This window comes from Papio anubis, chromosome 14, assembly GCF_008728515.1.
Source record: "Papio anubis isolate 15944 chromosome 14, Panubis1.0, whole genome shotgun sequence".
Classification (NCBI taxonomy): domain Eukaryota; kingdom Metazoa; phylum Chordata; class Mammalia; order Primates; family Cercopithecidae; genus Papio; species Papio anubis.
Window position 1 is genome coordinate 49,265,922 of NC_044989.1, and position 27,979 is coordinate 49,293,900.

At 39.9% G+C, this 27,979-nt stretch overlaps 1 protein-coding gene across 1 annotated transcript in view; it reads right to left on the minus strand.

Annotated features, from left to right (window-relative positions):
* The window catches only part of FSHR (follicle stimulating hormone receptor), a 192,910-nt gene that overhangs the window by 13,015 nt on the left and 151,916 nt on the right, over positions 1-27,979 (minus strand). The window contains exons 5-8 of the mRNA XM_003908645.5: positions 17,040-17,111; positions 15,448-15,525; positions 9,914-9,982; positions 9,728-9,802 (exon numbers count right to left, since the gene is read on the minus strand). Coding sequence (XP_003908694.3) covers positions 9,728-9,802; positions 9,914-9,982; positions 15,448-15,525; positions 17,040-17,111 — 294 coding nt within the window. The remainder of the gene's footprint in view (positions 1-9,727; positions 9,803-9,913; positions 9,983-15,447; positions 15,526-17,039; positions 17,112-27,979) is intronic.

Genomic DNA, 27,979 nt, shown 5'->3' on the forward strand with positions numbered 1-27,979 from the left:
AGACACACACACACAAACACACCCAATAAACACAGATGTGTGAGGCACATAAGTGATGGGGACAACTTGGAAGTGGACCCTCCTCCCGGCCCCCACCCTGGCCCCAGTCAGCCACCCAAGCTGACATTGCATGGATCAGGGCCCGCCATCCAAATGTCTGACACACAAAATTGTGATCAAAATGGAATGGTTGTTTTAAGCCATTAAATTTTAATGAGGCAATAGAGAACCAAAACAAACCCCACTGAGGTCTCCATAATGTTTAACAGTTGAAGAGATAATTTTTCCTTGAAAACCAGTAAGAGTGCAATAGCATATAGTCTGTATACTTTTTGCCTCTCTTACCACTGACTATCTTTTGTTTTATGCACTATTTGTATTTTATCTCTCCTTGAAGGTAGAAGTCTGCAGCATTCTCAGCAGTGCCTTTCATGTAGTAAGTACCCAGAAACTTATTGCTTTGTTTGAAGATGTACTGGGGAGTGACACTGGAGAAGGATTAGGAAAGGAAATAGATAGATCACCCCAGCCAACTGTGATATTCTCTGACTTCCACAAATTGCAGAATCTTGCACCTTGTGTTTTGTCTTCTATTGTTTCTTATGATTGTCTTTTCATTTATGTTTGCTTGTCTCCTCAGCCAGATTTCAAATGCCCTGAGAGCAGATATTATTAAGGGACTTTTGTCTTCTGTATAATTTCTGGCATGGATTTGGGCTCATGAAATCTATTCAGTAAGTAGTTGTCTCAAAAGCAGACATGACTCAGCATTGTAATAAAAATGAGAGGCTGGAAAAAATTTTACAAAAGAGCTAATTCTAAGGGGAGATGAATGAAAGGCAGACCGAGAAATCCAGAAATCTAGACTTAAAGTGAGCTCAGGAAAATGGTGCCTCTGCAGCAGGTAAGTATATGTGGCTGAGAATATCAAAGTTACCAAGAAAGGGAGCAACCTTGTGCAGTGTCAACAAGGAGGCAGACATGCCTTGGGGAGTAAGCAGAATGATACACTGGATGGATTGATTTGAATGCAATCCAGTGTTTAGGTGTTAGATTGGGAAGCCTCCTTGGTAAACTTCATTGCCTTTCCATTGCTCAGTGTTCTGGAGCTAGCTTGTTATTTTCGATTCCTTCTTACCACAGCTAGAAGACATATGTGCTGCTGTCATTTGCACATGATGGCTTTGCTGCTGTGAGACGAAGGCATCTTGTCAGTGTCCTGGGATTGAGATCTTTCATTGGTGGATGCTGATGAGGGAGCTCTTGTTAGGAAAGAGGCAAAGTCACTTAAAGTTCAATAAAGCAAATTTTTAAGCAAAAGTGGTTCCTGGATGATAGGGAAATAAAAGTCTTTGTGGAGGTGTTTACTTAAAGCTTACTGTCTGAAGGGATCAAACATGGAACCTGTCAAGACTTCCAAATTTTGAAATGACAGAAAATACAACATATCTCTAGTATCTCCATGGATTTAGAAAATTCCATAGAAATTTATATTACCAGGGACAAAGATGGGGTAAGTAGATCTTGTTCAGATCTTGGCTGGAGACTTAACTACAGTATATTCCCTTTTTTGCTCTCTTCTCTTAAAACATGCACACTCTATCATACACACACAGGTCTATTTTCTGGCTACAGTTCTTCCACATGGCCTAAAAATCTGATGTTTGATTTTAATTCCTTTATGAAAACACTCTCCATTTTTATGATGCAAATATACATGAGTGTTGGGGGAAGTAACAAAAAAAGACCTCAGTTATTCACATCTTCATGGGAGTACATTGTTGTGACCATGATAATTAATTTTAAGTGTCAACTTGAGGGGATTAAAGAATATTCAGATAGTTGTTAAAGCACTCTGTCTGGGTGTCTGAGGGTATTTCCAGAAGAGACTGGCATGTGAATCCATGGGCTAAGTAAGGAAGATATGCCCTCTCCCAGAAGCTGGGACCCCCTTCTTCTCCTACCCTTAGACATCAGAACTCCAGGTTATCAGGCTTTTGGACTCAGGGATTTGTACCAGTTTCCCTCCCCAACCCCCTTGGATTCTCAGGACTTTGACTTCAGACTGAGAGTTTTACCATCGATTTCCCTGGTTCTCAGGCCTCTTCCCAATCTAACACCTGAACATTGGATTGCATTCAAGTCAATCCATCCAATATATCATTCTGCTTACTCCCCAAGGCACGTCTGTCTCCTTATTGACACAGGCATGTCAGACCTCTTGCTTGGACTGAGAGTTAGACCAATGACCTCCCTGATTCTGAAGCTTTCAAGTTTGGACCAAGCCATGCTATAGCTTCCCTAGTTCTCCAGATTGCAGATAGCCTATCATGGACTCCTCAGCCTCCATACACATGTGAGCCAATGCCCCTAAGAAATTCTCTCTTCTCTTATTTCCTTGAGCAGTGGTTCATAGTTCTCCTTGAAGAGGTCCTTCACATCCCTTATAAGATGTATTCCTAGGTATTTTTATTCTTTCTGTAGCAATTGTGAATGGTAGTTCACTCATGATTTGGCTCTCTGTTTGTCTATTGTTGGTGTATAGGAATACTTGTGATTTTTGCACATTGATTTTGTATCCTGAGACTTTGCTGAAGTTGTGTATCAGCTTAAGGAGATTTTGGGCAGAGACGATGGGGTTTTCTAAATATACAATCATGTCATCTCTCTTCAGACAGAGACAATTTGACTTCCTCTCTTCCTATTTGAATACCCTTTATTTCTTTCTCTTGCCTGATTGTCCTGGCCAGAACTTCCAACACTATGTTGAAGAGGAGTGATGAGAGGGCATCTTTGTATTGGGCCGGTTTTCAAAGAGTAAGCTTCCAGCTTTTGCTCATTCAGTATGATATTGGCTGGGGGTTTGTCATAAATAGCTCTTATTATTTTGAGATACGTTCTCTTAATACCTAGATTATTGAGAGTTTTTAGCATGAAGTGGTGTTGAATTTTGTTGAAGGCCTTTTCTGCATCTATTGAGATAATCATGTGGTTTTTGTCATTGGTTCTGTTTATGTGTTGGATTACTTTTATTGATTTGCATTTGTTGAACCAGCCTTGCATCCCAGGGATGAAGCCGGCTTGATCATAGTGGATAAGCTTTTTGATGTGTTGCTGGATTTGGTTTGCCAGTATTTTATTGAGAATTTTCGCATTGATGTTCATCAGGGATATTGGCCTGAAATTTTCTTTTTTTCTTTCTTTTTTTTTTTGTCTCTGCCAGGTTTTGGTATCAGGATGATACTGTCCTCATAAAATGAGTTAGGGAGGAGTCCCTCTTTTTTCTATCATTTGGAATAGTTTGAGAAGGAATGGTACCAGCTCCTTTTTGTACCTCTGGTAGAATTTGGCTGTGAATCTGTCTGGTCCTGGGCGTTTTTTGGTTGGTAGGCTATTAATTACTGCCTCAATTTCAGAACTTGTTATTGGTCTATTCAATGATTCAACTTCTTCCTGGTTTAGTCTTGGGAAGGGTGTATGTGTCCAGGAATTTATCCATTTCTTCTGGATTTTCTAGTTTATTTGCTTAGAGGTGTTTATAGTATTCCCTGATGGTAGTTTGTATTTCTGTGGGATCAGTGGTGGTATCTCCTTTATCATTTTTTATTGTGTCTATTTGATTATTCTCTTTTCTTCTTCATTAGTCTGGCTCGCAGTCTATCTATTTTGTTATTCTCTTCCAAAAGCCAGCTCCTGGATTCACTGATGTTTTTGAGGGTTTTTTTCATGTCTCTATGTCCTTCAGTTATACCTAATATAGATGATGGGTTGATGGGTGCAGTAAACCACCATGGCACGTGAATACCTGTGTAACAAACCTGCATGTTCTGCACATGTATCCCAGAACTTTAATAGTAAAATCCTCTCTCCTCTCTCTCTCTCTCTCTCTTTCTCTCTCTCGTTTCTGTCTTTGAAGAACCTTGACTAATACAATGGCTATTTCCTAAAGATAGGCTTAGAGAGAGTCCCAAAAAATAAATCATTACACAGTGAGGGGTATTTAGAATAGTTATTCTGGGCAACCATACTTCGAGGAGTAAAGAGAACCATGGGATGGGATTAGATCTCAGAGCCTTGATAGTCAGGCAGAAGAGTTTAGTATTTATATGAGCAGAAGAATGGTTTTATTCAAAGGTGGATTTTTGTAAGATTACTCTTGAGAACCTTGATACCAGCATATGGTATGTGTTCAATAAATAGTTGGTAAACTAATGGAAGGGGAAAGGATTGAGGGTAGGAAGGGGACAAAGTGGCTATTGCAGAAATTCAGGCCTAGGATGACAGAGGCTGTCTCCTCCCACACTATCGCTTCCCATGTTAAAAGTCATTGTGTGATATGATGACAAGGATTTATTAGGCATCTGCTCTATGTTACTGTACCATTTGTGAAAATTTCTGCAGTGCTTATTGTGCTGGGAAGTAACATTCATCCCTTGGCCAGATGCATTACAGTAGGTACTGTTTTTTGTTTTTACATATATTTCTTACCCCTTGCCAGACACGCAGTAGGTGTTTAATCAGCATCCACTAAATGTATGTCATATAAGACTTGATGCCTTCAATGAGTACTTGAGAATGTTTATTTACTTATTCCTGCCCTTGTTTACTTACTTATTCCTGCCCTTGTGAATGTTTACTCACTTATTCCTGCCCTTACTTATTCCTGCCCTTGTGCCTGGAACTGGCGGGCTGGAAAAGGGGGGACGGGTAGTTGTGGACTGGTGTTTTTAAACTTTATCTTTCAGGCTGGTCTGTTCTAATGATTTTGGTCTTTCTTTTAAAAATACCACTTTTAACATTGCAATGCATGCTATATTCAGACAGTGAGTAGTTTTGAGAATTTAAATCCTGAAAAGACCAATGGAGACCCCATGGGATTATGACTTGCACAGAAGAGATTTAGTAATTTAAAATTGTTTCAACATTGTTAGGACTTCCTTTTGAGATACAGAGTAACAAGAGAGACTGCATGGGTAGAAAGGTAGTAAGAGGCCGAGGCAGGAGAGGCAGGAGTTAAAAAGCACTCTGTGCCCCATTTAATAAAGTGTGTTATAGCCAGTGCCACAAATTTGATTTGAACAATTTCTATTTTTCCCAGCAAAGATGTTATTACAGGTCAATCATTTCCATAAGTGAGAGCACATTTTTGTGTATACTACACTGACAGATGGCTAGAAGACCTCTCTTTCATGATCCCAGGCTGGATAAAAAGGCAATTTACTATCTATAGAACTGTGGGTACACTGGTAATGGAAGAGAATCATTCTTATACAAATAACTCAGTGTTTGAATCTGAACTATCAAATGAATCTGAGCTATAGCCAAATCAATTTGATAAACCATCAGAATATGATTGTACTGGCTCCAGTCTGCAAAGGCAATGCATTAAATTTTCCCCACAGGAAACTGTTTCCCAAAGAAACAGCAATTGCTCGATTGCTTAAAAAAAACAACCTTGAGTGAGTTCAGAATATCAGGTAAAAACTCAGATGGCTGCTGATGTTCAAGGTCAAGACTCGTAAGGGGGAAATGAGGATGCTGAGCTGCTCCTCTGAAGCTTGTTTGTGTGCTGCTGGCTTTCTCTGGGTCTATCATTCTTTGCAATGGAACAGTGCACCCGTGCACCTTCAGGTGTTCAGAGGTTCCCTATTCTTCACTCAACTAGAAATTTTGCCTTCAGGAAAGGAACTATCATCAGTTTGAGTGTGTGCCCCTTAGTTTTCTTAGAATTCCTTGCATATATCCACTGGGGAAAAAGGCCTGAGCCAGTGATGGGGGAAGATTCACCACAGTTGGCTTGTGGAGGAGATATTTTGGAGACTGAGCAAGGCTTCCCAATTCCCAACACTGGTCCTAGGGCAGTGATTCTCAGAGAGCACTCTGGACCAGCAGCATCAGTTTTACTAGAAAGATGTTAGAGATACAAGTTATCAGGCCTCAACCCTGACCTACTGAATCAAAAATGCTAAAGGTAGGGGCTGAGTGTTATGACTCACACCTGTAATTCCAGTGCTTTGGGAGTCCAAGGCGGGAGAATCACTTGAGGCCAGGAGTTTGAGATCAGCATTGATAACGTAGTAAGACCCTGTCTCTACAACAATAACAGAAATGGCCAGGTGTGGTGGTACACGCTTGTAGTCCCAGCTACTCAGAAAGCTGAGGCAGGAGGATCGCTAGGGTTCAGGAGTTTAAGGCTGCTGTGAGCTATGATGGCACCACTGCACTCCAGCATGAGTGATTTAAAAAACCCCAACCCCTCCCCCCCCCCAAAAAAAAAATAAAACCCATCCAACTCTGAAGATGCTGCTTTAGGGCAGCTGAGAACCACTCGCAGCTGAGGTGGCTCATAGCCGAGTCTACTCTGGGAATTGCTCTCAGCTGACTTACTGCTCCCCAGGAGTTTGGCTCCTCCCCAGGGACAGCCTGCACCCAGTGATTCTTGATATGGAGGACTTGCCCCTTACCTTAATTCAGTACAACCTTGAAGGACCGTCTTAACTCCAGATCTCCCCATGGGATCAGCTGAGCCTTTTGCTGCAAATGCATTACCCTGATTCTGCTTCCATCAAGCATTCCCTGTACATTCTGAAAGCACTCTCCGGTAAACCTCCTGCATGCAGATATATCACAGTCTTTTTTTGTGTGTGTGGGAGTGGGGACAGCAATCTGACCCAAGGTACAGTCAAGGTCAGCATGATCTGCACCTACTGTGATCTGAATAGCCTACGCATACTCCTATTTTCACCTCTTACCTCGTCACCTGAGTGGGCTGGTCTACTGCACACCTGCACAAGCACCTCTCAGGCCAGGCTTTAGATGGTTTAGTGTATCTGGTTGCAGAAGTGGGATGTGGAATAGGTTATTCGTCTTCTTGCATCTCAAGTCAGTAGGAGGAGAGGCTTGAAGAACATCTATGGACTAACCTGAAAGCCCCAGAAAGGGTGGCTTGATGTTAAGGTGAACAATCCTTTTGGCCCCAGAGGGAGGAGAGGAAATTAGCAATTATAGGCCGGGCTTCCAGCCAGGATCCTGCACTGAGATGAAAATATGTGGGAATGTATTATCACTCTCTACCTTTTTAAGTCATGGAGAGTGCTTCCTAATTCCATGGAATTTCTGTAAATTTTATTCACTTAATTCTAGACAGATGTGTTCCTGTGGTAAGAAGGATAAAACAATGGGCCTATAACTTGAGGACCGTGCAGAATTGCTTCCGATGCTTTCACAGAGGTTCTCTTCTTGCCTGTATTCACAGTGGGGCTGGATGGGGGATTCAAGTTTTGTGTTCTCTGTTAAACATTCTTATGAGATACATTGTGCAGTGTCTTAGCCTGAAATCTGCTTGTGCAACCTCAGGAGATGTTCTTCTGTGCCATGGTTATGTAACATTGACTGGTGTTCTTAGACTGGGAGGCTGGTGTTAATAGTTATTTTCCTCTCTATTTTAGCTCACGACCAGTTGCAGGGGGCCTCACCGAATAACTTTTAGATGTTGAATTAAACGTATTTATGGCAACATGGTATGGTGGGAACACATGGAATGTGAGGCAGAAGACCTAGTTTCTGGTCCAGACTGCCCCTTCTAGTTGCAGTGTGATCTTTAACAGATCACTTCCCTCCTCTGGTTCTGATTTCTTCAGCTGGATAACGAAGGAGTTGGGGGATCTCATCCAACTTCACTATTCTCAGGAGCAGGTAGTAGGTTAAGATGCTATAGATTCAATATTGTACCTGGTACAGGTCACATATGGAAACCCACCCATCACTTAAATATTCGTCCATGAACAGATAGAGATGCCTACTTAGGAACATTCAACACTTTTAGGGCTTTTTGCTAAGTGAAACTGACATGCTGCTATTGTGGGGGTCAAAGACATGGAAAGTACTTGTCAAAATTCATTTGTCTCCCAAGCACTCTAGGAACAGGGAACATGAACTAAGCAATACAAGTTTTGAGTATTTTGTATACTTGAGTGCACTTGAATCCATGGACTATATGCCCAACACTCTCCATTTGTTAGCCCTGGGTCCTTCCTTGTACTTCATAGATATATCATGACTTGATATATTAAGTTGTATATTTAATGTATTGCCTGACTCCTCTCTATCCCCACCTCCAATGAGAATATAAGCTTTCTATGAGGAAGAATTTTCCTTTGTTTCCTGCATGGCACAGGATCAGTCTTGCTTAAAAATGTATTTGATGAGTGAAAAAATATTAATGTGTTTGTGTTTTATGCTTCAAATAATAGGAAATAGGTATTTTTTGGCCGTTTTTTAGGTGAGGAAACTGAGGCTTAGAGAGGTAAGAATTGGTCTAAACCAAGGAAGTCTGCTCTATATCTCTGCTTTAATCACACTGATACTCCATTTGCATAGGTTGTCTATGTCAAGCCAGGCATTCTCAAATAATCTTTGAACATGGTCAGGATGAGAAATCTACCCTAAAGTGTATATTTATTTCTTCAAAGCAGCAGAATCTCACGTATGGATCACAACACACCCTTTATCATTAATAATAAATATTTAAAATTCTGACTCTCCATACCAGGTCTAATTCTAGAGGTATACAGGCTCCAGCCTGAAGGAGAATATTAGCTATTTGGTGAAGATAAAAGTGACACATATAGATGGTTGGTGGGTAGGTGGGTAGATAACCACACATAGTAGCATATGCCAGCTGCCAAATAAGACGTTCAGGTGGGTGGCTCCTAAATGCCTGACTTGACTTCAGGCAGATTACGTAAGGATCCTTTAGTAAAATTGTAGATTTATTAACATGCTTATCTATTTCTCTGCTCACCATTCCTTCTTGTACCTCATTCTCTCCTTTTGGGTTCCTTTCTTCATTCTTGAAGTACTTTCTTCAGTAAATGTAGTAGGTCTTGCTTAGAGGCCAGGAACACATTTTTAAAAAGCCTTTTTGTGATTGTGATGCAGATTGTCCCCCCACTAAAGAAGCCATAAAGGCCATGAGAGCCACGGGAAGAAGTCGCTGATGGTGAGGTTGTCAGAGAGAATTGTGGAGGTAGAACTTTGGAATGATCCTTGATGGAAGGGGAAGTGTAGGCAAGAAGAGAAGATGGGAATGTCACTTTTGGAGGGAAAGATGGAAGTAAGGAAATGACAAGAGGAGAGGTGCTGATGCAGGGCTACGAGGCACAGAATGTATCACAAGGGATTTGGAAAGAGGATCCAAAAATAATGTATATATAGGTCTCATTGGATTGAAGGAAGCTCCTGGGTGTTGAGGATGATGGAGAATTGTGCTTTCCTTTCCAGGGAAGAGACACATAGTCGAGTGGATGTGGGTCTGTACCATGAGTTAGATCAGTTTAAATCCCTGCTGTAACTCTTGTATAACCTTGAGTGAGTGAATTAACCTCTCCAGGGAAGCCAGTTTTTCCTTCTGTAAAATGGGAATAAGAGGTCCTACCGCAGGGGGTGATTATAAGGATTAAACAAGAAAATGCATCTTAGCTTCTTAGAACATCATCTGACACTCTGTGCATGCTCATTACATGTTATTATTAGTATTGCTTTTTTATGGAGAGTTAGACTGTGGATAAGCCTTAAATTGTCTCTCTAAATTGTGGCAGATGACATGAATAAAAATTGAACTTGATGGCCAGTGGTGCCTTGGAAGCTTCTCCCCTAGCTGCAGAGAGTTGACTTCTAACTTACACAAACTGAGCTCTTACACACAGAAATGGGGAAAGCTACTCACAGAATGACTGGTCCAGAGGCTCCGTGGAAAACATCATTAGGCAATTCTTCTAAATTATTATTATCGCTTAGATTCCTGGGGATGGGGTTGAGGAAAGAAGAAGGAAAACACAAAGCCACATAAATATTGCTGTTATAAGAGCCATTTCCCTTTAAATGGGCTGGAAGAATAGTCAGGGCTACTTACAGCTCATCTAGTTGGGTTCCATTGAATGCACAGTTGTGTATTTCTTGAATCCCATTCTTATTCAGCCATCTGAAATAAAAGGCTTATTATAAAACCAATAACGTCAGATGCAAACAATACAGGGGTTTCATAATTGGAAGCACTGAGCAAGGGCAGACAGCACAGGTTAGAGGCATAAAGAAAATGCCACCTTTAAAGCCTGGGGACACGGGTGGGAGGAAGACTGATTTATTGCTGTATAATCTTTTGTAACTTTTGAAGTTTGTATTATGTGCGTGTATTACCTCTTCAAAGGAATAAATGAAATTTAAGTTTGAAAAGGCACACTTAGGCAGAGCAGCCTGGATTCTATAACTAAGGTCTTTACACACATCATTTGTGTATAGAGAAGCAATGCGGGGAGCGACAGATCTTTCTCATCCTGAAGGACAGGAATCATACAATTATTGAACAAGTGTTTATAAGACAGAGAAAGAACGTTTTGTGTCACCTTTCTCTAAGGTCTGAAGCCTTTCACCCATGATCACCCACAGCAGCAGGCCTGGCTGTCATCAAAAGTGATCTAATTAAGTTGTCAGACAACCTGAACATCTCCTGTGACCCACAGGGACCTGGTTATTGGAGGTTTGTGGAGGTGGCTCTGGGTTAAGCCAGAAAGGAAGAGAAATCAATTACAGAGAATGTGGGCTGTGGCAGGGCAAGGTGATGTGAATGGGCATGGGAGGAGGTTCTGGGGGAGGTGGAGATGGGTGTAGAACAGCCATCCTGATTGCGCTAAGAAGGTCAGTGAGCAGGGTTCCCTGGACAGTGGAGCCCAAGGACACCTTGGGCTACAGCTCTTCCTTGCTCTGCTCCTGAGTGGATCTAAAAGCAAAAACAGATACCAAGGTCAGGAGAGCTTAGCCCGAAGAGCCTCTGACCACCTGCTCCTGTTTTGCTGTCAGGTTCTTTACCCTGTCTGGCTTAGTGGGTTTGCAAAGAACACTGTTCAGAAAGCTGACCCAGAGAAGCTCCTGTGTGTCCAGGACTCTTTCCTGGCCTGCCATGGGCAGCCAGAAAACACTTAAAGTCACAGCGGAACAACTGTATGTCTTTTTCCTCCTCTTGAAAATTAATTAGCTAAAGAAATCCAGAAAAGGGCAATGTAAATCTTTTAAAACATCCACAACCAGTTGGTGAGTTCTGATGGCAAAGAAGTTGCTATGCACCCCCATGCCATTTGAGAAAGCCTATCCCAGGAACATCTGGACTCCTGACTGTTGCAGGATAGTGGAAGTTGCTGGGGCAGCTGTGGGATGTGGATCCCTGGGGGATTTGGATCAAATACAGGATTCAGCAAACTTTTTCTGTAAAGGGCCTGATAATAAAGTTTAGGTTTTATGGGCCAAAAGGCAAAAATAAAAAATATTATGTAAGTACTTTAGGTACTTATAAAACAATTTCCACAATTTTTTATTGACCAAATTCAAAGTGTAATAATTATTTTTTTTGTAATATAGGTCTAATATTAAGAGAATTTTTACTGGGAGATAACATTTTGCTTAACTTAGATCCAATGTTAGTGTTTCCTGTCTTAGCTCATGAGCTGGATTTGGCCTCTGGGTTATATGTAGTTGGCTGATCCTTAATCCATACAGGCTCCACCTATTTGTCTGTCGATTAGATAATTGATATATCTTGCATATAACTGTCCTGTAAATCGATGTTGCTATAATCAAATAAAACATAAACTAATTTTAAATAATTATTGTATTCAAATATCCCTTTGTCTTTATGGATTATCTCAATCAACAGATACCATCATGTGGGGAGGAGGATGGTATTTCATGCTATCAACAGTGGATCATCACACACATAAAAAATGATGTTCAGAACTGCTGCCCTTGGGTTTACGTTAGTCTGTGGGAATCTAAAACTAGTAACAAAGGGAAACCGACACTTATTACACGTACCCCTGGTCTCTTAAGAGAGGAAGTACCTATATGAAAACCAGATGATGATGGTGATGATGACCACAACAACCTGGGCAGAACATCAACTAAGGAATAACTGCATCACAGGCTTACCTTAACCCTTTTGTGTCCTTGGGAACGAGGCCAGTGTGCTCACTCAGCAGAGGCTCAGGAAGCTACAGAAGCACACTCTGCTCTCACCCTAAAGAGTAGAGGTGCTGGGGACTTGGCCCTTTAAAACTCATTGAGGGGCAGGCAAGGGAGATGGGCTGACTGAGGAACAGAGGAAGCATGTATGAAGCAGGCCTCTCCCGAGGCCAGAGTGTGCTGGGAGCTGTCATGCATGTCGCCTCGTTTTATTTCTTCTGAATTAGGACATTCTCCTGGCTGGCCATAGCTGGGTGCTTTCCCCATTCAGGCACTCTGCTTAGCTGGGCTCAGTGCGGGTTGGGAAGGGCTCAGAAGCCTCTACATAGTGGGTTTTTATTGCTCACTTCTCTGATTCACTAGGCTAGTGTCTGATAATCCTTCACTGCTGGTTGCTTTAAAAATATATTTACTTTTAGAATAGGGCCTCAGAATTTTTTTCAACTTTCAGTTGCAGGGGAGCATGTACAGGTGTTTTACATAGGTAGTCTGCATGTCATGGGGTTTGGTGTACAAATAATTCCATCACCTGGGTGATAAGCGTAGTACCCAATAGATATTTTTTCTGATCCTCTCGCTCCTCCCTCAAGTAGGCCCCAGTGTCTGTTGTTCCCTTCCTAGAATCCATGTGTTCTCATTGTTTAGCTCTTACTTATAAGAGAGAACATGTGGTATTTGGTTTTCTGTTCCTGTGTTAGTTTGCTTAGAATTGCTTCGAATTGACCTCCAGCTCTATCCATGCAAAGGATATGATCTTGTTCTTTTTTATAGCTGTGTAGTATTCCCAGAATTTTGAAAATGGCTATCCATAGAATACTTTGACAGTCATCAGTGCCATTTGCCACGCTTTTTTTCTTTTTTCCCTGAGTGTGCTTAAATGTCCCCATAGGAAGAAAGCACCCCTGCATCGAAGCTGCTAAACTAGAAACGATTGGAGACTTAAGTTGTGTTAAGTATGAATTACATGATTTTATTGTCTATGGATTAAGGGACAGCCAAAATAAGAACAATAGATACTGTTTCCACAAAAGTGAATTTATCCTTTAGAGAGATGTTTGAGAAACATTCACTCTTGAAAGAAAACTCCTTTCCTGAAAAGTGTGTTCCTAAATTCCGAGAAATTAGGGTCCATGAACAGGAGTTAGGAAAAAGCAGACAGGATCTATATGTTTCTTTTGTAGCTTTGGGTTTGCAAAGCTATGTCAGAAGTTCTTACTTCCTCGGGTTCTTTGCCTCTACTTGGGGAGAGTTGAGACCAGGTCACTTAAAGTGCTTTGCCTTCTGTCTTACGGTTGGACAAAAAAATCAGGTCAGTGATACTGTGAGAGCAATATAAACACACTATGCAAAACTATGAGAATGATACGAGCACACTCCCACTTAATTATATATTTTCTATAAAAAGTTGAATAAGTTTGCCACATTATAACATTTATTTTAAGTCTCTGTATTTAAAATGAACATAGATGAACATATTTTAAGAAAGATCCAAATAAGCATAAACATCCAGGTATAACTGATTACATTTATCACTAATCTCCCTCTGTGAAGTAACCCAGGAATCCTTTTACTGTTACATTTGTTTCACAATCCAGCAGGTCAATACAACTCATGTATTCACTGTTTTCCACAAGCTCTTTGTATTACTTTTATTTTTTATTTTTTATTTCTATTTTATTTTATTTTTTATAATTTTTTTTTGAGACGGAGTCTCAGTCTGTTGTCCAGGCTGGAGTGCAGTGATGCAATCTCGGTTCACTGCAAACTCCGCCTCCCTGGTTCAAGCGATTCCTCTGCCTCAGCCTCCTGAGTAGCGGGGAATACAGACGCCTGCCACCATGCCCAGCTAATTTTTTTTTTTTTTGTATTTTTAGTAGAGATGGGGTTTCACTGTATTAGATAGGATAGTCTCAACCTCCTGACCTCGTGATCTGCCCGCCTTGGCTTCCCAAAGTGCTTGGATTACAGGCGTGAGCCATCGCGCCTGACCAATTATTTTTATTTTTATAAAAGGCGGGTGGTCTTCATGGTCTTTATTATTCTGTTCCCTCTGCCTGCCCCTTGCCAACTCCCTAGCTAACTACCCTCATCTCTAAAAGCCCATTTTAAAAACATTTTCTTAGCTTGCTTTCCCTTATTTAACTCTTCCTTTAACTCTTGCATCACAGACCAGTCAGATTAAATTATTCCTTCTTTACTCCTAGAATAAGTGCTTTTTTCCCTTTGTATATCATTCATTCTGATTGCATTTTAGTTTATTCCTTTTGCTTTCTCTTGCTCACCCTTTCTGTACCTGATCACCTCATCTCAACACACACACACACACACCCACTTCACTTCAAATATTATGAGCTTACGTGAAATGATTCAGTATCACTCACCTATAGCTTTTGTTCTAATTATGTATTTTGAATACATTCCTTTGATTTAATTGTATTGTTCCCTGCATACATTCCATTTCTATGCTAATCTGTTTTCAAACTTTTTCCATTGTTCTCTGTAATTAATTTACATCAAATACAGAGCTTAGCTTTAGTCATCAAAGTGTCATAATCTGTCTACTATTTCTTTTTTCTTTTAACAGCTGGGTCTCTGAATCATATAATTGAAGAGGGCTAAAATTCTTTATGGGCTGGAATTTACCTTTTGTACATATAGGCATATTTTAAAAACTCATACTGTTGTATTTTTTAAAAAACACAACAATTTGTGAAATCGACAAAATGCTTTTCATATCTTACAGAAGTGATTGCAATTACTGGGTCTCCAAATGCCATTCTGTGCATCTAACTTTCATGGATCCCAGGCATACTTAGGTAGCCCTTACTGTCCTATTTCTTGGCCATCCTGGTGAGTGGATAAACTGCTACAGGGGCTACTGGCACAAATGACTAGAAGATCTTTCATTAACAACACAGAGTGCATTTAAAAGGATTTCCCAAAAGTCGGAGAGAGGAACTCAAGCTCATTAAAAAATGTGATTGTTTCAAGAAAATGAGAAGTCATCTTATGCTCAGCATGGGCCTCAGCAGGAGCTGCTTGACATGGTTATGAGGGAATTGCCTTATCTTCCTGATTGGGCCTCCTTCCTGATCTTTTTCTTGGGGCAACAAAAGCCTTGCCAGGCAATAACTAGCTTTATTGATGCATGAGTTATTCTGTCCTTTGGAACAGATGTTGTATCACAGGGGACCATCATTCAAACAGCAATTTTAAATACTTGAATCACACCACAGAGTCATAAATTATTAACATGACTCCACATTGTGATTCTGAAATGTAAAGACGAGAGAAAAACGCAGAACCGGAGAGTGATTTAAGTGGAGAAATGCCAAAGTTACCCAAACACAAAAGGAGCATCCAATTATGAGAAAGAGATCACTAAATGAAAAATTAAATGTTACTCTGTTGGATTTTTTTTTTCCCCTTACTTACAGAATCACACTTTCAAAACTCAGCCCCACGAAAGAATTTCTTTCAATTGTGTGGATGTTTATGTTATCTTGAATGTCTCTAGAAGAAAGTACAGACAAATAAGATATTTACATCAGCTCTACTCATGTAACCTTCCAACATTTAGTTTAACTGGCATGATGTGGTCTTTAGCTGAGGTAATGTATTAATATAATTAGTTGTTGTTAAGAAGATGGTCAGCTCATAGCTCAAAGTTGGGAGAAAAAATTGTCTCTAATTTATCTTTAGTATGTTCTTACAAATGGAATTGCAGACATTCAGTGTCTTTTTTTTTTCTTTCTTTTTTATTTGAGACAGGGTCTCTTGCTCTGTCACCCAGGCTGGAGTGCAGTGGTGCCATCACAACTCACTGTAGCCTCAACCTCCCAGGCTCAAGTGATCCTGCCACCTCAGCCTCCGGAATAGCTGGGACTACAGGTGTGCACCACCACACCTAGCTGATTTTTGTATTTTTTCGTAAAGTCAGGGTTTCACCATGTTGCCCAAGCTTGTCTCAAACCCTTGTGCTTAAGCGATCCATCTGCCTTGGCTTCCCACAGTGCTGGATTATAGCCATTGGCCACTGTGTGTGGCCCACTTTTTTCTTCTGAAGGTTTTCTTAAATAATTTCACCTTAATGTAACAACACTTAAGTTGACCTTTCACCTCCTGTCTAACTTCTTTGGTTATCTTAGTTGGGCCTTCTCCTCATGTCAACCCCCTTCTTACAACTAGTTTCCTTCTGACTATTTTCCTTGGGTCTCCGAATGGTTTTATCATTGATTTTTATTTTTCTGAATGAAAGGATGAGTAAAGTCTCATTTTCTGTTTGTATTCCTTATTTCCCCGATCAATCTTCCCTGTTAGGTCTGATCTAACATGTAGAAGTAAATATGGAAGTAACAGCTGTAGAAGTAATGTAGTGAACAGCTTGGAACAATTTGAGAAATTCTGAAAGATTTTAGTATTTTCTTCTTTCTCTTCTCCCTCCTTGCTTAGCTCCTTCCTCTCTCCTAACTCCTTACACCCCTTCCGCATCTCTTCCTTTTGGATCTGTCCATATTCTTACAATTTCACTATTGGAAATAATTGCCATTATATGCTACCTTTCCTTTTTCTTTTTCAAAATACAAATACCTTGGGAAAAGGCAAACACAGCCTGTCATTAACTCTTTAATGTGAATGTGTTAGATAGTTTCTTTGTGCCCAGGGCAGCATAGAAATTCTAGAAAGGAGAGGATAGGATGCTGGCATAGAGGGGGTGTTGTGTATGTGTGTGGAGGGCAGTAATTAAAGCACCAAATAGTGAAAAAATGAGCAACTTTTTGATTTTGCTATATGCTGGTTTTGTGAACAATACTCTTACTGAGGGGTCTGTCAATTTCCTCCAAACTGATATTGACTGGCCTGCAGGTAAAATCAAAGACCTCACTTCTGGCCTCCCTATCTTTGCTAACTCAGAGCAATGCCTTTGGAGGTTGTAGATGACACAACGCATATTAAAGACCCAGATGGCCGTTGGGCAAGACAGATACTGAGTAAACAGTTGATAGTCGCTCAAGGAAAAAACTTACAGTAAAACCTTTTGGAAAGAATGAATCTTATGAACATCTGGAAGGTGCTTAATACCTGTGTTGGATATTAACCTAGAGAGAAACAAAATGAGAGTTAGTGAAAATGAATGGCTCTAACACTTGTTAAAGCATGAACTTTCCAGAATAAAAATATCAGTTTTGAACCATCAGAAAAAACCTACGAGAAAAGCCCATATATACCTGAATTATGCTCATGTTTTCTATTTTAAGGTTCATTCCAGGGTCTTAAAAGCTGTTGATTCCTTAGAGAAAAGAAACTTACACTTCAGTCACAAGAGGATTAGGATGCCACAGTATACATTAAAAAAAAGTAAAGATTGATAAGTTAATCTGACCCTAAAGCAACTTCCAACTAGTAACAACATTTCTTAAATTTTCCCTTATTTCATCCTACTTGTTGGAAAACTCCCTTCTCCACTCAAAGTGATTCTCTTGGGATTACAGCATGAGATTCCATGCCCTATGACCCTAGGGTATGCATGTGACCTAAGTTGGGCCAATCAGACTCTCTCCTGGGAAGTGGTTAGAGGTTGGTTAGAGCTTCTGCTGTCATTACCCTTAAGAGATGGTATTAAATTTCTACAGCTGAAAATTTCAGACCTACCCTGGATCCTTCCCAAGGTCTGGCTCTATTGGCCTGGCTTCCCCAAGAAGCAGAACCTGAGAAGAAGGCTAGCTATGGGTAATATAGTTGATAGCATGTTTTCAGAGCATTCAGGACAGGGAGTGAAACTGGGAAGGAGGTGAAGCTAAGCAATACTACCACTACTGGTGATTAGTTCCTAATCCCAAGGACTTGATTTAGGATATTTAAAAAATGGACCTCAGAACTGTTGATCTGAGTGAGGGAGAGTAGTGAGGGAAGGATGTGTCCATAGAACTCCTATTTCCTATTGGTGAAAGGTGATCCTATGATGCTAATTCCTCACTTATGGCTTGCACATTTGTAAGCACCCAGTGAGTTCCTGATGGGCATCTCTCACAGTGGTGCCCGAGAAGCTCCAGAGTAGGAAGTGAGAGGTCTACAAAGATAGGCTGGGTGTCATCCAGTTGCACTTGAATGAAGTTGGATGAAATTTGGGTGGAACTGGCTGCCACAACAATGGTGAGGGTTTTTAGAGGCACACATGAATTATTGGACACATTGTTCTTTGTCATTTCCCTCACTCCTGTGAGTTACCTGAAATCCTTATACTACCTCTCTACTGCCATTTCCGTTTTCCATATGTGACTTACTTAAGCTGAAGGTGGTGATAGTTGCATGCAACCTAAAGAACCCTCATTGATATATTCATCATTGTGAAGGGCCATATGTCCTTTTGGGTTTATGACTCAAGAAGATTTGGTGCCTTGTTCTCTGCCTCTGTATTTAGAGAGGAAGTGAATGCAGTCTGTGGATTCTCAGTGATGGTTCTCAGATTTGTTTTTTCTTTTTTCCTCTCTTGATTCCCTAATGTCCACATAGAAGCTGTCTTGGGCAATTCTTTTAATTACTTCAACAGACCTTGAGTTGGTCTCCCTCTGCTTTTTATCCAGGAAAAGAGGCTCTTTTCTGAAGGATTTGTTGTGTTGTTAATGTGCTTAAAAATTACATACAGAAAAATAAACTCTTTTTCAGTGTAGAGGTCCATGAGAGTAAGACAAATACATATAGCTCTGTAACCATGAGCTCAATACAGACATAGAATAGTGCCACCACTTTCTAAATTCCCTTGTGTTTCCCCTTTGTAGTTCATCTCTTCATCTACTTCATATCCCTGGCAACCACCGATCAGTTTTCTGTTTCTATAATTTTGCCTTTTCCAAAATGTTACTTCAATGGAATCATCTACGATGTCCCCCACTACAGCCCAAAGATGCTGTCCACACCACACAGCCACTGCCCGGGCAGTGGGGAGGGGTGGTGTCAGTGATTCAGGACTGTCTTTTCTATCTTCAGTGCCTCTTTCAGCGATAGGAAGTTAAAACCAGGTACTGTGAGTGCTCACTTTATTTTTAGTTCTCATGAAGGTTTTTTTTTTTTTTTTTTTTTTTTTTTTCTGTGTAGAGAGCTGTTAATTTGGTGTCTTTGCACAGGGGACAATTGGTGGAGCTTTCTATTCACCCTCTTGTTCTGTCTCTATCAGTGGAATCATCTAGAGTGCAACTTTTGGGTCTGGCTTCTTTCACTTAGCCTAACTCCCTATTTCTCTTTCTTCTTTCACAGCAAAGCTTCTAGAAAGAGTTGTCTGCACAGGCTGTCTTCATTTTCTCATATCCCATTGATCTCCAACCTGCTCCAATCTATTTTCATCCTATAACTCGTAACTGTAACTGTGATCGTCATGCCAAAGTCTACAAACTCACTAACTACCAAATGTAACAAACACTTTAAACTTTAAACAGTCACTTTATTAGCCTCTCTGGATCATTTAGTATTTTTTTTCCAGACTCTTTTCTATTGATTTCTGTCATTTTGCACTCTTTTGTTTCTGCTCCTTCTCCTATTACTCCTTTTTAGCATTCTTTGTTGATTCCTTTTCCTCTATTTGTAGTCTGGGCCTTTTGTTTATCTTCTCTATGGTCTCACTACATAGATCTTGCTTCCTGTGATTTTAAGTAGTATCAATTTTGTGACTCCTAGATTCATACTTGCTCTCTGACCTCGCTAGTCTATTGCTAATTAAAACTTACTTTGCATATCCTCCTGAATGTCTCATTGACATAGCCAACTAAACTTGTTCCCCCCATTATCATCTCCACCAAATGGCTTCTTCGCAATTATTCTCCATAGATAGGATTGCCATCCATCAATTTTAATTTGACAGTTAAAGTTGGCTTGGCTTCTTCTTTCTCACGTTCCGATATACAGCCCATCTCAAAGTCCTCTTAGATTCCATTTCCAAAATATGTCTTGGCTCTATGCAGTTTTGTCCATCTCCACTGACACCATTCCCGAAAGACCCTCTGAATGTCTGCAATATTATCCTCCTCTTCTTTTTCAATGCATTCTCCATACAGGGCTCTGGGCATTCTTTTCAAAAATGTAAATCAGATTGTTTTACTCCTTTGCTGTTAAGGCTTTAGTTCTTTCCCATAAAACTTAGAGTAAAATTTATACTCCTTACTGCCTACTCTTGCACCTTTATATTATGCGATTTCTCCAGTGTGTTTTAGCCCCTGTGGCTTCCTCTCAGTTCCTCAACTATATTAAGTTCTTTCCTTTCTCCACATATTTCCATGTACTTTCTCTAGAAGGCTAACCATCCGTTCTTCACCTGGCCAACTTCAACTCACCCTTCAGAGTTTAGTTACACATGTCATTTCTTCAGAGAGGAGCTCCATATATTCTAATCTAAATTAGGGCCCCTGATTTATTCTCAATATGACTGCATCTGTTTTAGCACTCCTCAAAACTCTGAGCCATATATTATTTTGTGTTATTTATCCAATGTCTGCCTCTTCAACCAGATTGTGAATCATATGAGGGCAAGATTCATGGTTTTCCTGAAAACTCAATGTTGGCACAGTAGTTGATGCATATAATGTGCTCAGTGTTTGCCAAGCTCTTTATGCCAGGTAATATGCTATGTGTTGTCAAGAGATGAACTCACAAGGAATTATTCACTGCCTATGTTTATTACAGCTTACTCATTCAACGTTATATGGGTAGCAACTTCCCCATCTCTCTTAGTGAATGAATAAGTTTCATATAATTGAAAGAATGAAGAATTCATGATTGCTCAATAATAAAGTTACAAGTGCATCATTTAACATCAATTGCATGAGCTTCCATAGCCACTGTACTTATGGAATATCTATAGATATCTGTAGATGCACATTGAGATCTTTGGTCTTTGTAGGAGAGAAAATACACTGCAAAAAATGACTAAAATTATTCCAGTAGTGCTGAGTTTAAGGCACTTAAAAAGATCTAGTGATCATCAAGTGAGATGGATTATTGGTGATAATTCTGTAGCTGAGACTCTCTATAACCCCAAGATAATACAGGAAATGGAGTTCGGATGAACACTTAGTTTTCAATTCATTTTTCTCCTCTGATCAATAAATTCATGTCTGATGGAGGCTGGAAGTGGGTAATCAGCTAGGAACTGTATGTCTCAATGGGTTTGCTTTTGTCAAATGACTGTTTGCTGCAAAATTATTTTGATTCACTCAACCGTGGTTTATCTTCAAAACACAGTTAAAGGCCTGAGGGTAAAATGTCAGTGAATTTAAGTTCTGCAAATGGATCTTTTAAGGAAAGGTAACTGACTCAGAGTTTTCCCTCTCTACAGTCAGTTTTACATTCTAAGCTGGTGTTAGTGTCTTTCATGTCTGATTGTCCTTAATCTTTAGGTTGTAATAATGAAAGTGAGCTTCTCTCCCATCAGGATAAACTTAGTGGGGTCCTGTAATTGCTGGGAACCATTCTCACCTATTGTGCCATAGGATAATATGCTTGCCTTTCATAAACAGGTGACCCTGAGACTCTGAGGCTCGTTGTCCTAAACATCATTAATGCTTTCATTAAGCTTCAGTAGTGTTGATGGGCTCTTATTTTTTCTTGAGTTAACAGGGTCTGTGTTTGCTTGTGTTGCACTGGACTATGTGCCATCCTTCCAATAAAATCTCTATTTTATCCAAGGAGGAAGCCAGAGACAATGTGCTGGTTTCAGGGAGTTTGTGAGTTAGTTAAGACTAGCACAGGTGAAACACTCAGAGTGGTCTAGTGGCAAACTCTATGCTACTGATTGTGAATGCCTTATGAGTTCAGAGAAGGGGCTGGAGGAACAATATGGGCTGGAGTATCCAAGAACTGCTTATAGGAAGAGGAAAAAAGTCAGGTGTCTTAGAAAGTACAGAGCCTTTTGGCCTAAACTAAGAGTAACAACTGTGCATATCCAGACCACACAAGGTGGATGAAAGGACGGGAAGCAGAGAAAAGTAAAATTAAAAGGCAGGGAGGAGGCAGGATTCCAGAAAATTTAAAGCTAGGTAAAAAAGCATGGTAAATAAGCCATGGGCTTGATGGGCAAGCATTAGAAGCCACTTTATGAAGTTGCAAGGGGAAGCAAGAATACTTGAGGGTTCCCTGAGCAGAGGTGGCCCATGTTTTCACCAGCCCATTAACTCAGGACTTCACAGCAGTAATCAGACCAAACTGATGGTGGTTGAGAACCAACTGTGGAGATGAATACTTAAACTACTGGAGTAAGAAAAGTAAGCCAGGAAAAAGGACAAGACATCCTGTCTTATCACATATGTCAACCAAGAATACATGTTTTTTTTTTTTTTTTTTTTTTTTTTAACCTCTGTTCCATACCAAATCTACCATGGCATGGAATGATAATTCTGAGACTGTGTGAAACAGCTCTCTCTTAGTCTAGGACTTAAGTTCAGCCACAGAGTTCATGCAATGGCTTGAATAGATCATTGAGATGCTTCAAGCAAATTTGATTAAGGGAGAGGATGCTGCCAGTTGCATGTCTAGTTTATCCTTTTTGCCAAAGCACATTTCCCAGTAACCAAGGCTGAGGGTTTGAGGTGAACTCTTTTCTCTACCTACTAATTGGTTTCCTATGATACAGGATTTGTTTGCTTTTAAGCCATTTGATTCTTTTATTCTTTTACATTTTTAATTACATTTTTAAAGTCTGTTTCATAGAGTTGAAGTTGACTCCTTCCTCCTGAACATTCTGAGAGAAGTTACGGCAATGATGGATAAGACTAGAAAGAGTGGGCTGAGCTTAATTATATATAGTTTATTCTCATTATCCACAGCAGTATGTTCTAAAAGTCACCTCAAACATGGAATTAGTGAATCACTGGCCCCATGGGAAATTCAGGGTTCGATTCCTATGAGCCTTTGGTGGCAAAATTTTTGTCATGGCTTGATCAATATACAACCTGGTTTTATGTGTGTTTCTATTCAAAGACACCTTATTTAATACTTGTTGATTCATTAACACAACTCATGTTCTGGAGTATATAACTTGTGTCTGAAGGAAGCTTATCTAACACATGTATTTTCGGCACATCACAGCCTTCTTGAAGTTAGGAACCCTAGACAGCACTTCAGCACTACACATGGAGGCCATTTTAAACAATGACATCAGCAACAAAAAGCACAAACATGGACATAAAAGGCCCTAGATAGACCATGCAAAGGACACTTGCTTTTCAGCATGACAGCTGAAACAAGGCGGCAGGATGCAAAGTCGTTCAACCTCAGTTGGGAACCTATGTCAAGACACTGAAATTTTTGTCTTTCTGCACAAGCACATGTCCAAGAATAATGCAAAAGTGTTTCAAGTATTGATTTTGGGTTGCAAATACATTTTAGCAGTAGATTAATTAGCAAATACAGAATCTGCAAATAATGAGGATCAACTGTATATGAAGACTCCCTACTTTACGAGGCTTCCTAATACTGATATTTCTATTAATTACAGATCCTTCTTAACTGGGAATTTGTATGTCTATATACAACATAATAAAAGATGCTAACATATGCTTTCTGAATCATTAAATAAACATTGGGCTAGGTATAGCATCACAGAATCGTGGAGTTACATGGCAGAGCATGTAAGAAGGTGTATGAAAAAAGTCTTCAATGTAAGGTTTAGAGACCCTGGGTTCCAGTGGTCTCCCTAGCTACTGGATAATACCAAACAGTTCACTTATCTTTTCAGAGTCTCAGTTTCTCTCTATAAAATGATTTTGTTTAAGAAATTATGTGAGATAGTAGGAGAGCCTGGTTTCGTGCCTTTTCAATCTCGTGTTTTCAAAACTAGAACTATTTAATTCTCATATTTAACTGGAACTCTTTGTCTCAGTCTCCATGGAAACCAAACTCCGTAGTAATCAGGGGAAATTTAAGGAGCTCAAGGGTACCATTTCCTAGAGGTCAGTCCTATCGGCTTGGCTACAGATTCTGTTCTGACCTAGCATCCTAGATTTGCAATCAGCCTCTGTTTTTGAGCAGGGCATGTAGCATAGCTTCAAAGATTATAGCTCTGGTGCCAGATGGTCTGGTTTCAAGTTCTCCTGGCCTTATCATTTTTTAAGAGGTGTAGCCTTAGGGGTTTGTTGAAGTCCCCAGGGCTCAGATCTCTTATATTTTACACAGGGAAATAAGATTTACCTTGTAGGAAAACTTAGCCCCACGTCCAGGAACTGTTACTGCTGTGGTCATGCTCCAGCCTTATATTCCAGTCGCCATATCTGAGACTCTGATTTCCTCCATCCACTAGGACCTGGGTCATGTCTTATATCTCCCTAGTTCTCTTGGGTGCCGAAATGCTGTTTCCTTATCTGAGTCCCTGGGGGACCTACATGACACTTGAGTGGGCTGGTCTGTTACCTTCTACCTGAGACTCCTTGAGCTCTGCTGAAAACATGGAAGCCACAGTGGACTTTCCCAGATTCCTCCTGCCCTTGTTCTCTAATTGCCTTCTGCTTTCTTCTGATAAACCTACCTGGATCAACCTTTTTACCTGTCTCACTCTGTTTAGCCTCTGGCTCCTGGCTTTTCTGATCAGGATCATACTATCACTTAGAGGTTTGTTGAAGTTAATGAAAATTACTACCCAGAGTTGATAAATTAAAGATGACTTACACATTTTTTTTTTTTTAACAAAAAGACAAGTGATCTAAATTTGTTGAGTTTTCCTATGACAAATGGCTGTCAGAAATAATGGTACAAAGCAGATATTTTCTAATTAGACACACTTGATTTGTCTTGTTAAGTGAAAGGTGATATATTAATGAGGAGGAAGGCAATAGGGTTCGAAAAAAAAATCTGTGCTATGGATAAAGCATTGGGAAAAATGTATGGAAATTGTTAGTTTGTTGCTGAAAGTGATGTATGCCATTATGTGTGAGAACTCTCATAGTATATATTTTAAACATAAGGAAATGCAATTTTCTAACCAGTTTGTTTTTCATGGAGTTTTGAATGCTTTCATTAAAAATATAAAAAATTCAACATTTTCCAGGTAGTTTCCAGGTACTAGTAAAATTCAGTTAGTGTATTTTTTCCCTAACGTCAACCAGAACATCTGACTGACGTTAGGGAAAAAATATACTAGCTGAATTTTACAAAAGTATTTGCATAAAAGGGGTATAAACACTATGTTTGATGACTCAGCGAGTATATGTATAGAGCTGTTCTTCCATTGAATCTACCTATTTTAGTGAAGTTTTGTTGTCAGCTTTGACAGCTGTTAAAATCTAATATTACAATGACCTCTAAAACTAAGGATTAAAACAATAATGAAGCACATCCCATGAAATTTCTTTCTCTAAAATATTGTTATTATATTTAGTGAGAGCACAACAGGCTTTTGTGCTATGTGAAATGGTATATAAGAGAAGATGAAAATGTCGAAGCATATTATTCATCTTGATTTCATTCTTTAAAATATTTTTGTGTATGGTAATGCACACAAGACTGCAGTCATATGTGTATCTACTTTATCAATAAACTTATTTGGAGACATATGCTTTGTTTGTGTGTTTGTTCGCTGATGGGGTGAGGAGTCAAGATAGTACTGTCCAGTGCATAGGATACTTTGCTTGGGAAGAGAAGCCTGTAATTCTGAAGAGCTGCCAGGTGGAAATGGGTGGAAATGGTAATAGATATGTGCTGTTCTGTTCTGGAAAGTAGATATGGGATTCATAATAATAATGGTCAACATTTATTGAACACTTCCTATGTACCAGGTACCGCACCAAGCACTTACTATTGATTATTTAATGTATTCCTCTCCATTACCTCAGGAGACAGGTACCATTACCATCCTCACATTAGAGTTGAGGATGCTCAGCTGACAGAAGTCCAGTAGCTGTCTCAAAGCCATATAAGGAGAAGCAGAGCTAGAGGCTGAATTTAGATCTTTCTTAATGTAATATGTGGGTGCTTATTGTTGTCTTACCTTAAAGACAGATTCTAATTCATTATGAGAGTTGCCCAAGAAGAAATTGATTGTACTGATAAGCATGTGGTTCCCTATCTATGCAACCATAGAGTTACTATGTCCAAGTAACTGTATTGAAGGGTTTAGGAAGGCCTTGGCCTCCGTAACCTCTACGATGTCTTCCAACTTAGAAACTGAGCATTTCTCTAGAAACGGTATTTCCAGAAGTACAAACACTTTGTTTATGGATGAAATGCTACAATGCTCAAATACGTTTGGGGAATTCTGGGTTAATAAGTTGATAACGTTAATTAAGCAGCTTCTTTCCTGCAGGATTCTCAGAGACTTCACCATGATATTATTTATTATACATTTCCAAGAGAAGGAAATAGTATGCTTGCTTTCCCCAGACATAGTGACTTTGGACTCCCACTTCATTATATAGTATATCCTGAGTTTGGTGTTTCCTAGTTCAACCTTGGAAGCTCTGCTAAAAGCTAAAGCATTCATGCCAACTTCTTTTACTGTAGACTAATTCTTTAAAAAGGCTATTCTATTAGGACATGGTTGGTAAACTCTCTCTTAGGAAGAGTGTTCCATCAGTCAGCACACTCCATTCTTCTACCATGATGTATATCAGAAAGTTCACAATACACAAAATCAGAACTGTATTGGTAAAAGGGCAGACTATGTCCAGTGAACTTTGGTTTACTCTCCACCAGCAAGTTTGCACATTTTAGGACGGACCTCTTAGATTATAACTAGGGGAGGTAAAGCAAGGGACTCTGTATAACTATGCTAGGGTTGTAAATGGTATCAGTCACAAGGTCAGTTTCCTACCCCTAGTCCAACAATTAACTTCTACATATAACCAGATTACGGTAACAAGAATCATGGCAAACTAAGTCAAAAGGGAACTAAACCTAGGAGAAATCTTTGAGAAAATAGGCCTGACTTGAATGTAAAAAAATAAATAAATGAAAGTTTGTGATGGGCTACCGTGTAGCTGTCACTATTGATGTTGTTTGTGCTTTTAACTTGGAGCAAGCTATGGGGTACCTCCGTGGCTAAGGCAGAGCTCAGTGTAGCCAATGTCATAGTTGGAGTTTTCCCTGAGACACAACGGTAGAAGAAATGTCACATTCCAGGTTTCTGGAAACCATTTACACAATTCTTAACCTCTCATGCACATTGGGCAGTGTGGAGAGTTAAATTCGGGGAGAGACTTTGTGAGAAGGGTTTCTGGAGAAAGCTGTAGATTTTTCCTTTCCTATTCCTGTACCATGGAAAGGGTGGGGGCTGCTTGCTCCTTCACTTTGGTTGAAAGAGGAACTTTAAAAAGATCTTGCAGAAAGTTTCATAGCTGCCCCCTCCAGCTTGGGGAACACAGTGACCAGTGTCTGAATTTGGACTGAGTGAGAGGCTGGCTAAAGTGGCAATAGACCAGAACGCTGCTAACTGAAAAGAAACCACACTCCTAGAGGTCACAAATCTGACCCAGATTTTTCTCCTAAGAAAAAAAGACTTGAAAATAAACTTGCCTTATTATTTGTGTAGCACATACCTGACAAAGGTATTTCATATGATCTCATTTGACTTTACAGTAGGCTTCTAAGGTGAGCATACTTATGATTACCGTTTTACTGATAAGAGAGGCAAGGCTCAGAGAGAGTAACTGACCTGCTCAAAATCTCTAGATCTGAGCCAGAAATAATAATGGTTAATACTAACCTATTTCATTGCTACAAGCTAGACACCATTGTACATGCCTTACCTGTATTTAAGTCATTTAATCCTGCCCATAACCCTATGAAGAAGGTACTATTATAAGCTCTATTTTATAGATAAGAAAACTGAGGCTTGGAGAGGTCAAATTATTATAGCTTGTCTGGTAGAAAGTAGAACAGATGGAACCTGAACCCAGGCACTCTGGCTCCCCTGCCTCTTGGTGATGTTGCTTCCAACATACTGCATTGGCTGTATAAGAACTTTTAAAACCTAAAGATATCTCTAGGTGAG